Here is a 12,134-nt window from a genome sequence, read left to right as displayed (position 1 = left end):
ATCTGCCCAAGGTGCTGTGCTGCGATTAAATGCTTCGATCCCACACGCAAATGGCAGAAAAATAATTATACCATTAAGGACACCCAAAATCAGTTAAGTTTTAAAAATTGACAAAACATTCCAATAAATGCGCTTCCAAAGATATGCCAGTCGGAGATGGAACATGTGAAATTGAGGGCAGGGTGGAAATTGGAAGCAGAGCTGATACCATTTTTCAATTTGTTTATAGGCCTCCTGATAAAATCTACAAATTAAAGAGGCAAAATTTAGTAACCCCCAAAAATATCCATGCAAACCTTGAACATCTGACAATATGTGCTATTTTACCAAATTGGAAAAGGCTTACAATTAACTCAATTATCCTGTTTGACATGTCCCTGTCTTAATTCTGGTGTATGTTGTAAAATGGGAACATTATTCTCACCATAGCAAAGGTGGCAATATTTTAAAACAGAATAAGTGATGACAATGGAGAAACAAATTTGGGAATCAGCAATTTGAGACCCTGGATAGATTGTGCAATGTTGCAAGCATACAATTTCCATTTGGTACACTTAAATGCCTTCTTTTTGCACCGTATGTTCATTAACTCATGACAAACAGCATGAAAACTCAAAAAACAAATACATTGGGCAGGAGGCATGTTCAGGTGTGGTCGCACAATGGTGTAGACAGTTAAGGTCTCAGAGTAAATATTATTCGATTCTCCCCATTCTCAATATATGGTTAGAAATTTGATATACTATCTCACTCTGTAAGCAGATTATTTAAATAGTTGCATTGGGCATTGTGCAACCTGTACTCATTAGGTCTGTGAAAGGCATCATGCAACTTTCACAACTGCACTGGGCACCATCCAACCTTCATTTCCTGTACCGGGCAATGTATGACCTTCACAATCTGGTTTGGACACATCAGGTCTTCTTGCAACCTAAAGTGCACCGGTCACTATGCAACCTGCACTGGGCACTATGCAACTTTCACTGAATTGGGCATAATGTGACATTCATTGGCTACATCGGGCAACATGCAACCTTCACTGCCTGTATCTTTACTACCTGCATCAGTTACTGTAACATTCACTGGCTGCATCAGGAACTATGAGACCTTAGATAAAAGCAAATTACTACAGATGCTGGAATCTGAAACCAAAAGAGGAAATGCTGGAAAATCTCAGCAGGTCTGGCAGCATCTGTAAAGAGAGAAAAGAACTGACGTTTCAAGTCCAGACAACCCTTTGTCAAAGCTAAAAGGCATAGAAAGTGGGAGGTATTTATACTGCAGGGCAGGGGAATGAAAGATGAATCATAGCCACAGAAACTAGGGGAAAAGACTGCTAATAGCTGTCCACAGAGAGAATAAAGGGTGTGAATGGCCAAATGGCAGAGGAGCTAAAATGAAGATTTTCCTTTGGGGGAAAGGAAAATGGATGGGACATCGGTAAGATTTAGAAAAGGAGCAGCAAAGGGGGAGAAAAGGTAAGGGAAGTGGATAAAGGGGGAAAGAGTAGGGGGAAAAGAAAAATGAAGAAAGACAATAAAATAAAAGGTAGAGAACAGAAAAACTTAAATAAAATAGATTGAAAACAAAGGAGACAAGGTAGGGTAGAGCAAATCATCTGAAGTTGTTGAATTCGATGTTGAGACCAGAAGGCTGTAAAGTGCCCAGCTGGAAGATGAGATGCTGTTCCTCCAGTTTGCGTTGAGCTTCACTGGAACATTATAGCAAGCCAAGGACAGACATGTGGGCATGGGAGCAGGATCATGTGTTAAAATGGCAATCAACCGGAAAGTCAGGGTCCTGATTGCACACAGACTGAAGGTGCTCAGCAAAGAAATCACCCAGTCTACGCTTGGTTTCTCCGATATAGAGACGACCACATTGGGAGCAGCGAATGCAATAGACCAAATTGAAAGAGGTGCAAGTGAAACACTGCTTAACCTGGAATGAATGTTTTGGACCTTGAATGGTGAGCATAGAGCTAAAGGAACAGGTGTTACACCTTCTGCGATTGCATGGGAAGGTGCCATGAGTGACGGTGTTGGGTATAGTGAATGGGTGGACGAGGTTATCCCAGAGGGAACAATCTCTGCGGAATGCTGACAGAGAGAGTGAAGGGAAGATGTGTTTGGTGGTGGCATCACACTGGAGTTGACAAAAATGGCGGAGGAATATGCTTTGCATGCGGAGGCTGGTGGGGTGAAATGTGAGAACAAGGGGAACTCTATCCTTGTTCTGGAAGGAAGGGGAGGGGGTGAGGGTCGTGGCGCGGGAGATGGACCACACGCTGTTGAGGGCCCTGTCGACAACTGTAGATGGGAATCCACGGTTGAGGAAAAAGGAACACATATTAGAGGCACCACTTTGGAATATCTCCTACTTTCTATGCCTTTTAGCTTTGACAAAGGGTAGTCTGGACTTAAAACGTCAGCTCTTTTCTCTCCTTACAGATGCTGCCAGACCTGCTGAGATTTTCCAACATTTTGTCTTTTGGACTATGAGACCTTAACTGCCTCCACCAGTCATTGTGCAACCTTCACCGTCCGCATTGGATATGACATTCATTGACTGCACTGGGCACTGTTTTGTTTAAAATCAGGTAGAATTAGACTATTCCACAATCAGCAAGATAAATCTGATGGGGGAAAGAGGTTGAGATCATTGGGGAGTGGTGGGGGATGGGAGATGGCAACAGCTCAGATTATTTTTGAGGGATCTGGATCAGCACTCTTGCTCATCTTGGCCCATAAGAATAATTTTTCACTGATCTTTAAGGTCTCCGCTTCTTGCCCAACAGGTTCTGCTCCACCCAGTAGGCTTCAGAGTACAATGCTTTTAGGAATCTCCAGCTTGAGTCAAGTAAACTCCTTCGCTACCTCTCAAACGAGTAGCTGAAAGATGTTACTCTGATATCAACCAGTTTTGGGTTAGATTTTAACAAGGCCAGTAAAGTAATACTTCTAAACAAGGAACAACTTAAACCAAAAATATTGAACTTGGGGTTAAAACAGTTTTCACAAACTATTGTCATTATTTCTCATCTTCTGAATTCCCAGTCCTGAATTGGATTTATTGCTTTTAATTTGTAAATTTATTTTCGAAGTATTTTTCTCTAATTATTGCATGATACAACATAAAATTTGCTGCACCACACAACAATTTTGCTAATAAAGTCCTAGAAGCAACAATTTAAGTTTCTGAATGACTATGAGCATGAACAAGTCACACACTTTACAATAATATGAAATGCAGTGTAACAAATTTAAAGCTGAAGACTCTAGATATGCAAATTACTTAATGAAAAGTAACAGCTATTACACATTTAATAGTTTGCTCAATCAGAAATCCTCAACTTTCAACAATCAGCTCTCTTCATAATAGAAAATCATACATTGCAAGATAAAACAATGAAATGCAATAATTTCACAACAGACTTATTGGCTGATGGTTCAGTCATTTAAAAAACATAAACAACATTCAAAATCCAGACACTGGACTTCCCATTAATTTCTCCTGCCGCAGAGTGATTAACCTCTTGAACCACTTTTCTTCTGCTTCTTTCTTGTCCATGAACAACTGTAGTAGCAGAATAAGACCAAGTACAGAAATTAGTTCTAACAACGTACTGTCGTTCTTTAACTCAATATTTTTTAACATAGAGCTGTTTGTCTGACATGCTTATCCAATTTTTTTTAAAGTGCAACTGCAAGTGAATGAGAACCCACGCAACTTGCTCTTTCATAAAAGTTTCTGTGCAGATAGTGATGCAAACTCTGTGTGAAGTATCTTCCAACCTTGGAATGTGAACTTCAATGCAGAGGTCAGACATTACAATGCAAGGATGGAAACAAAATGACCCATCAGTCCCTTTCCCAAGGTGACAGAGGGGTCTCAAGAACAGAATACTGATGAAATATCCTACTTCGAAAACATACATATATAAGAGAGTTTAATTTCTTGAAGAACAAGCATGTTGTCCCTTTGAAACTATTGACAAAACTTTCATCTTATAAACTCAAAGTTGCAGATGTCCATCAAGAGGAGCCATCACGACGAACAAACGTGAACAATTGCCTTGAATTTTTAAAGCATTTATCCAGTATAATTACAAAGCATTTTACTATTCTTGCTAAGTACAGTTGCATTGATACCACAGAATCAGAGAAAGGTTATGGTGCAGGAAGAGGCCATTCAGCCATTGTGTCTGCACCAGCCAAAAAGAGAAAAAATAAACGAGTCGTTCATTTTAATCCCATTTTCCAAGCACCTGGTCCAGCAGGTTACATTAAATCGAATAAGTATTCCCAAAAAGTCAAAATGGATATAATACTCTGTTTAAAGGTCCCAACTGCAACTACATAATTTATTGCTGTTTGGTTACAAGTTTCATGATGTGTTGAGCATGTCAGGGTTGCTTGGACAGGTAATAGCAGTTAGCAAAGGGCTAGTGTTGTATACAGGAAACCTTTGTAGTTTGGGGAAGGGGCACCATGTTGATGAAGGGCAAAGGAATATGGAAAAGAATGGGCAAAGGGTAAAGAATAGTTTTGTTTTTAAAAGTTCAATGGTGAATTTTCCTTTAATCCTGTTTTAAATAGGCACTCTGCAATGATTGGGTCCTGAATATTGAGGAGTATATGACAGTCAAGAAAAATAGGAAGGTAGGGAAAGGTTAATAAAGGATGGCAATTGTGCAATAGTTAGAAATGACCTTGGTTCAGGAGATCAGGATGTAGAATCAGTTTTGGCTGAGATAAGAAATAGTAGGGAAAAGTCACTAATGCAAGTGGTCTACAGGCCCCCTAATAGTAACCACAATGTAGGACAAAGTATACAAGAAGCAGCATTGGATGCCTGTGATAAAGGGATGACAATAATCAGGGTGACTTCAATCTACATATAAACTAGAAAGTCAGATTGGCAATAGAAGCCTGGCTGAAGAGTTCATTGAATTCTTTCAAGACAGTTTTTATCAGCAGCACATTCTGGAACCAACCAGAGAACGGGTTAGACTGGACATGACATTGTGTAATGCGATGGATCAATTAATGACCTCAGAGTAAAGGCACCCCAAGGTGGCAGCAACCATAATATGATGAAATTTACACCAGAATGAAATGGAGAAGAGTGGGTCTAGTACTTTAAACTTAAATAAGGGCAATATGTTCACCTTATATGTAGGCATGAAAACCGAGCTCGCTGAGGTCAACTGGGAAACTAGGCTATGGGATAGATTAATAGATGAAGCAGTGGCCGACATTTAAGGGAATATTTCAGAATACTCTGAATACGTATATTCCTACTGCAAAGAAAAATTCTAAATGGAGGATCCACTATCCGCGGTTAATTAAAGTTTGAGGGAGCATCAAACTTAAGGAAATAGAATAAAACTGGTCAGATGATTGGTCAGAATATAAAGAACGCGAAAGAATGACTAAATGGTTAATCGGTAAAGAGAAATTAGGTTATGAGAGGAAGCTGCCTAGAAATGCAAAAATGAATAACAAGAGTTTCTACTGGCATTCGAACAGGAAAAGAATAAGTAAAGTGAGTGAGTGTTAGTCCTCTAGAACAGGGGTCTCCAAACTTTTCAGTATAAGGGCCACATCGTATATTTTGCACATTTTCGTGGGCCAAAGAAAAAAATTAGTTCTATAAATGAATGAATAAAATTTATTTTATCCGGGCCGGATGTGACCCGCTCGGGCTGGATGTGACCCGCTCGGGCTGGATGTGACCCGCTCGGGCTGGATGTGACCCGCTCGGGCCGGATGTGACCCGCTCGGGCCGGATGTGACCCGCTCGGGCTGGATGTGACCCGCTCGGGCCGGATGTGACCCGCTCGGGCCGGATGTGACCCGCTCGGGCTGGATGTGACCCGCTCGGGCCGGATGTGACCCACTCGGGCCGGATGTGGCCCGCGGGCTGTAGTTTGGAGACCCCTGCTCTAGAAGATGACAATGGGGACTTAATAGTAGATAACAAGGAAATGGCAGCTGCAATGAGCAAATATTTTACTTCTGTCTTCACTATAGAGGAAACAAAAAATATTCCAGTAATAGCTATCAATCAGGGCCAGAGAGAAACTTGGTGAAATTACAATCAGTAGGGAAGTTGCACTGAGAAAACGTATGAAGTTGCGGCCTGACAAGTCTCCAGGGCCTGATGGATTTCATTCTCGGGCCTTAAAAGTGGTGGCGAATGAAATAGATTTGTTGGTGGTTACTTTTCAAAATTTACCATATTCTAGAAAGGCTCCATTAAACTGGAAATGAGCAAATATAACCCCTCTAGTTAAGAAGGGAGGGGGGCAGAAAAGGGGAAACTCTAGGTCAGTTAGCTCGACATCTGTCGTGGGTAAGGTCGTAGAGTCAATCATTAAAGTGGTTGTAACTGGACACTCAAGATAATCAGGAAGTGTCAGTATTGTTTTGTGATGGAGAAATTATGTTTAACCAATTTATTAGAGTTCTTTGAAGGATTAACATATGCTGTGAATAAAGGGGAGCCTATAGATGTACTGTATTTGGATATACAGAAGACATTTGATAAGCTGCCACATTAAAGGTTACAGCAGAAAACAAAAGCCCATGTTGTAATGTCTGATACATTAGCCTGGATAGAAGATCAGCTGGCAGGAAGAAAATGGAGAGTAAATGGGTGGTTTAATTGGCAGGATGTGACAAATGGGATCCTGCAGGGATCTGCAGTGCTGGGGTCTTAACTTTTTACAATTCACATCAATGACTTAGATGAGGGGAGTGAAGCATGGTAGCTAAGTTTGCAGACAACTCAAAGATAAGTAGGAAAGTTTGTTGCGAAGAAGACATAAGGAGCTTGCAGACAGGTTGAGAGAGTGAGCAAAAATCTGGCAGATGGAGTATAATGTGGGAAAACATGAAGATATTCACTTTGGCAGGATAAATAAAAAAGCAGAGTATTTCATAAATGGAGAATGCCTGCAGATTTCCAAGGTGCAAAGGGTGCATGGATCACAAAAAAATAGTATGCAGGCACAGCAGGTAATCAAGGCTGATGTAATGCTATCCTTTAATTATGAGAGAAATTGAACATGAAAGCAAGAATTTTTGCTTCAGTTATACAGGGCATTGGTGAGATCACACTTTTGAATACTGTGTGCTATTCTAGTCTCCAAGGAAGGATGTAAATTCATTGGAGGAGGTTCAGACTGATTAGACATCCTATTTCCAATTCTCTTTCGCTCTGACAAAGAGTCAACCAGACTTGAAACGTTAACTCTATTCTCTCTGTTCTCACAGATGCTGTCAAACTTGCTGAGATTTTCCAGCATTTTCTGTGTTCCTTTCACATTCCAGCATCCACAGGAGTTTGCTTTCATATTTGACTAGATTGCTACCTGGAATGAGTGGATTGTCTTATGGGGATAGGTTGGAAAGGCTGGGTTTGTTTCCACTAGAGTTTAGAAGTGCGAAGGGTGACTTGATTAAAGTATGTAAGGTCCTGAATTGTCTTGACAAGGTGGATGTGGGAAGGATGTTTCTTCTTGTGGATGACTCCAGAGCTAGGGGGCACTATTCTAAAATTAGGGGTCACCCTTATAGGACAGATATGAAAAAAATCTTTTTTTCTCAAAGGCTTGTGCAGCTTTGGAACTATCTGCCTCAGAAGGCAGTGGGAGCAGAGTCACTGAATATTTTTAAGGTAGTTAAGCAAGTGAATCAGAGATTATTGGGGGTAGATAGGAATTTGGAACTTGAAACACAAACAGATCAGACTTGATCTTAATGGCTACTTCTGCTCCTATTATGTATGTTCATATTAAAGCAAGTTAGTTGTTGTTTTTATTGTACAACCATCTCATTCGGGTGATACCAGGACCTAATGTACCTTTATACCATACCTTATGCAGGCTCCAAAATCCTCTTTGTGCTTGCTATCCACACCGGGGCACAATGAATGCCTCGTGTAATTTTGCAAGTTGCAAATACCTGCAGCCAATTTTTCATATTACCCACTTTCATTCACATATTTAATAGAATAGTGTGAATGTCGATATAATAATAAAGGTATTGACAACAAATGTCCATGGGAAAGATCATGTGATGTTTTTTTTTAATTGCTGGAGCAGGATGAGTGTCTAATTCACTGATATGCCATTCTGGACTTTAATCATTATGCATCAACTGATTCAGAGCAAGTGTAATTTAAATTATGCTCTCATCTTTGATGTCATTGCACAATTTCTTTAAAATGTTTTGGTCTGTAAATTTGGATCCTAGCAATTGTAGTCTAATTTAAATGGCAAGTTAGGTATGAAACTCTGTGGATACTTCTTAAATGTATGAGTCGTGACAGATTTGAATGACTGGTAGAGATGTTTGATTTGGAAGTCGTCGATTCCTTGTTGTTTGAGTAAGTCCAAGATGTAAGTTATTTCAAACATCACACTTTTTGCAGCTGAACCCACGTTAAAGAATTTGGTGATAGTGAAGGAGGCATGTTGCTGCCCCCAGCCTCTCGACTGCTTTCAGATAATCCCAGAGGCGAGGAGGATCAAAGACAGCTGGGTAGATTGGTAGTTGCAGTGGTTGATCAGTATAGGGTGTTTCTCTGCTTTTGCTTTTTTGCTGCAGTCCACCCAGGTTTGCTCATCATGGCTTATACCACAATATCACTATGGGACAAGGCAAGGAGGTGGGCCAAAAGAACTACCTCATCCAGCACAGTGATTGAACCTGTACTGTTGGCTTTATTCTACACTACACTCTTAGCCAGCAAGCCAACTACCCCTTTGGTTTTTGATCATTTCTAATTCATGCCTTATTTGTAATATGATGTTTCATTGCACTTTACTCTCAGACTTTTGAGTAAACTATTAATTGTTCATCCCAATATAAAACTTGAATCTGAAGTTCATGCAGGCACCAGCATACAGAACAAAAAGCAGCTATTTGCCAAACAAGAATGAAAGCTGTGGAGGCAATTTGGAATTTTAGCAGAGACAATAAATCCACGATGGAGAAAAGAAATTTGGATGGGATGTGCAACTAGTGGTCAATCTGTTACTCTGAATTTCTGCCTTACCGAAGTCAAAAATTACCCCCAATGCCTTCCCACAAAGCGTCACAACTCAGTTTTATTGTCCATCATTTCTATTTGTCATATCTGTCTTATTTTTAAAAATATGTATGACAATACTGCCCCTTTAAGAAATGTGTTTTAATCATGTTTCTTTGCAGGATGTTTTGAGCAGTCCCTGGCATTTTATCGGAGCCATTTTTGTCTGGAACCAGTATCCTCTAATGTTACTGAAGTAGTATAATTGATACCATGTTTGTTTTAATCTGAACTAATGCAGTGTTCTGTTGTTTTAGTGTTCCACTGGGATTGCAGAGTAGAGCTTGATTGGGAGGTTGACAGATCAAGTCACATGACTGGAGACAGCTAGACTTTCACGGAGAATTCTAGCTTAGTTGCTGTTTTCAGATGCGGTTTGGAGTTGAGAGACTGAGCAGCGTCTGCTTTCCCCTCTCGAGTTGGAGATTCTGCTGTCCCAGTGTAGCTGTTTTGTAAGCTACAGAGAAGGAAATATCCCTTTCTGTCTCTGAAGTCTGAAGACTGGAAGCTGCTAGAGTCTTGCGTTATTTCTGTGCTTTGCTGCCTTAAGGATATATTATTCTCTGAAAACGGCTGTTTGGATTTCTGTCCATAGGTGTTAAAAGCTGGAAATTAGTATCATGTGAGCATATTTGTTTTAGTGCTAACTAATTCTGAAGAAGGATGTATGTCTATGGGGTATAGCTTTAAAATTGGAACAAGGGAGATAACTAGCTGTTAAGAACTATACCGTGTCGTGTTTAAGTATTGTAATTGGTAAAAGTTATGCTAATTCTTTTTGTTATATTCTAACTTAAATAAACTTTGTTTGATAGAAGCTTGCTGGTGGGTTACTTGAATCATACCTGGAGTGAAATACCAATGCCAAAATCAAATGTAAAACTTAGGGTCTAGGCTAACTTCACAAAACACCTTGCAGTTTCTGTCATGGGCCTTAACACATGTTAAAAGAGTAGCTTAAAAGGCATAGGTGAATTTTGAGTTTAAATTTTATCAATTAAAAAGGCTGAATTGTCCTCAACTAAAGCTATTAGCTAATATATGATCTGATAATCACAAAATACAAGCCAAATCAGCCAGGTATATTTAACCAAATAAAAACTGAAGATGTATTCAAGGAACTGAGATTTGACTGAGTGGTTATAGTGCACAATCATAGAGTCATAGAGGTTTACAGCATGGAAACAGGCCCCTCGGCCCAACTTGTCCATGCCGCCCTTTTTTTTTAAACCCCCAAGCTAGTCCCAATTGCCCGCATTTGGCCCATATCCCTCTAAACCCATCGTAGCCATGTAACTGTCTAAATGCTTTTTAAAAGACAAAATTGTATCTGCCTCTACTAACCACCTCTGGCAGCTTGTTCCAGACATTCACCACCCTCTGTGTGAAAATATTGCCCCTCTGGACACTTTTGTATCTCTCCCCTCTCACCTTAAACCTATGCCCTCTCGTTTTAGACTCCCCTACCTTTGGGAAAAGATATTGACCAGCTGATCTATGCCCCTCATTATTTTATAACCTCTATAAGATCACCCCTCAGCCTCCTACGCTCCAGAGAAAAAAAATCCCAGACTCTCCAGCCTCTCCTTATAACTCAAACCATCAAGTCCTGGTGGCATCCTAGTAAATCTCTTCTGCACTCTTTCTAGTGTAATAATATCCTTTCTATAATAGGTTGACCAGAACTGTATACAGTATTCCAAGTGTGGCCTTACCAATGTCTTGTACAATTTCAACAAGATGTCCCAACTCCTGTATTCAATGTTCTGATGTGGAGATGCCGGCGTTGGACTGGGGTAAACACAGTAAGAGTTTTAACAACACCAGGTTAAAGTCCAACAGGTTTATTTGGTAGCAAATGCCATTAGCTTTCGGAGCACTGCTCCTTCGTCAGATGGAGTGGATACCTGCTCACAAACAAGGCAAACAGAGACACAAACTCAAGTTACAGAATACTGATTAGAATGCGAATCTTTACAGCTAATCAAGTCTTAAAGATACAGACAATGTGAGTGGAGAGAGCATTAGGCACAGGTTAAAGAAATGTGTATTGTCTCCAGACAGGACAGCCAGTGAGATTCTGCAAGTTTAGAAAAGCTGTGGGGGTTGCCGATAGTGTGACATGAACCCAAGATCCCGGTTTAGGCTGTCCTCATGTGTGCGGAACTTGGCTATCAGTTCCGCACACATGAGGACGGCCTAAACCGGGATCTTGGGTTCATGTCACACTATCAGTAACCCCCACAGCTTGTCTGGACTTGCAGAATCTCACTGGCTGTCCTGTCTGGAGACAATACACATTTCTTTAACCTGTGCCTAATGCTCTCTCCACTCACATTGTCTGTATCGTTAAGACTTGATTAGCTGTAAAGATTCGCATTCTAATCAGTATTCTGTAACTTGAGTTTGTGTCTCTGTGTGCCTTATTTGTGAACAGATATCCACTCCAGCTGACGAAGGAGCAGCGCTCCGAAAGCTAGTGGCATTTGCTACCAAATAAACCTGTTGGACTTTAACCTGGTGTTGTTAAAACTCTCACTGTGTTCAATGTTCTGACCAATGAAACCAAGCATGCTGCATGCCTTCTTCACCACTCTATCCAGCTGTGACTCCACTTTCAAGGAGCTATGAACCTGTACCCCTAGATCTCTTTGTTCTGTAACTCTCCCCAATGCCCTACCATTAACTGAGTAAGTTCTGCCCTGGTTCAATCTATCAAAATGCATCACCTCGCATTTATCTAAATTAAATTCCATTTGCCATTCGTCAGCCCACTGGCCCAATTGATCAACATCCCATTGCAATCCAAGATAACCTTCTTCACTGTCCACTATGCCACCAATCATTGTGTCATCTGCAAACTTACTAACCATGCCTCCTATATTCTCATCCAAATCATTAATATAAATGACAAATAACAGTGGAGCCAGCACCAATCCCTGAGGCACACCGCTGGTCACCGGTCTCCAGTTTGAAAAACAATCCTCTACAACCACCGCCTGGCTTCTGTCATCAAGCCAATTTTGTACCCATTT

General features: G+C 40.6%; 1 protein-coding gene across 3 annotated transcripts in view; it reads right to left on the bottom strand.

Moving 5' to 3' along the window:
- Positions 1-3,281: 3,281 nt before the first annotated feature.
- Positions 3,282-12,134, bottom strand: part of rsrc1 (arginine/serine-rich coiled-coil 1) — a 385,706-nt gene continuing 376,853 nt past the window's right edge. For all 3 annotated transcript variants that reach the window (XM_078209009.1, XM_078209010.1, XM_078209011.1), the window contains exon 11: positions 3,282-3,576. In XM_078209009.1, coding sequence (XP_078065135.1) covers positions 3,478-3,576 — 99 coding nt within the window. In that variant the 3' untranslated portion in view covers positions 3,282-3,477. The remainder of the gene's footprint in view (positions 3,577-12,134) is intronic.

This window comes from Mustelus asterias, chromosome 3 (genome assembly GCF_964213995.1).
Source record: "Mustelus asterias chromosome 3, sMusAst1.hap1.1, whole genome shotgun sequence".
NCBI classification, from domain to species: domain Eukaryota; kingdom Metazoa; phylum Chordata; class Chondrichthyes; order Carcharhiniformes; family Triakidae; genus Mustelus; species Mustelus asterias.
This window is presented reverse-complemented; position numbering and strand designations above follow the sequence as displayed.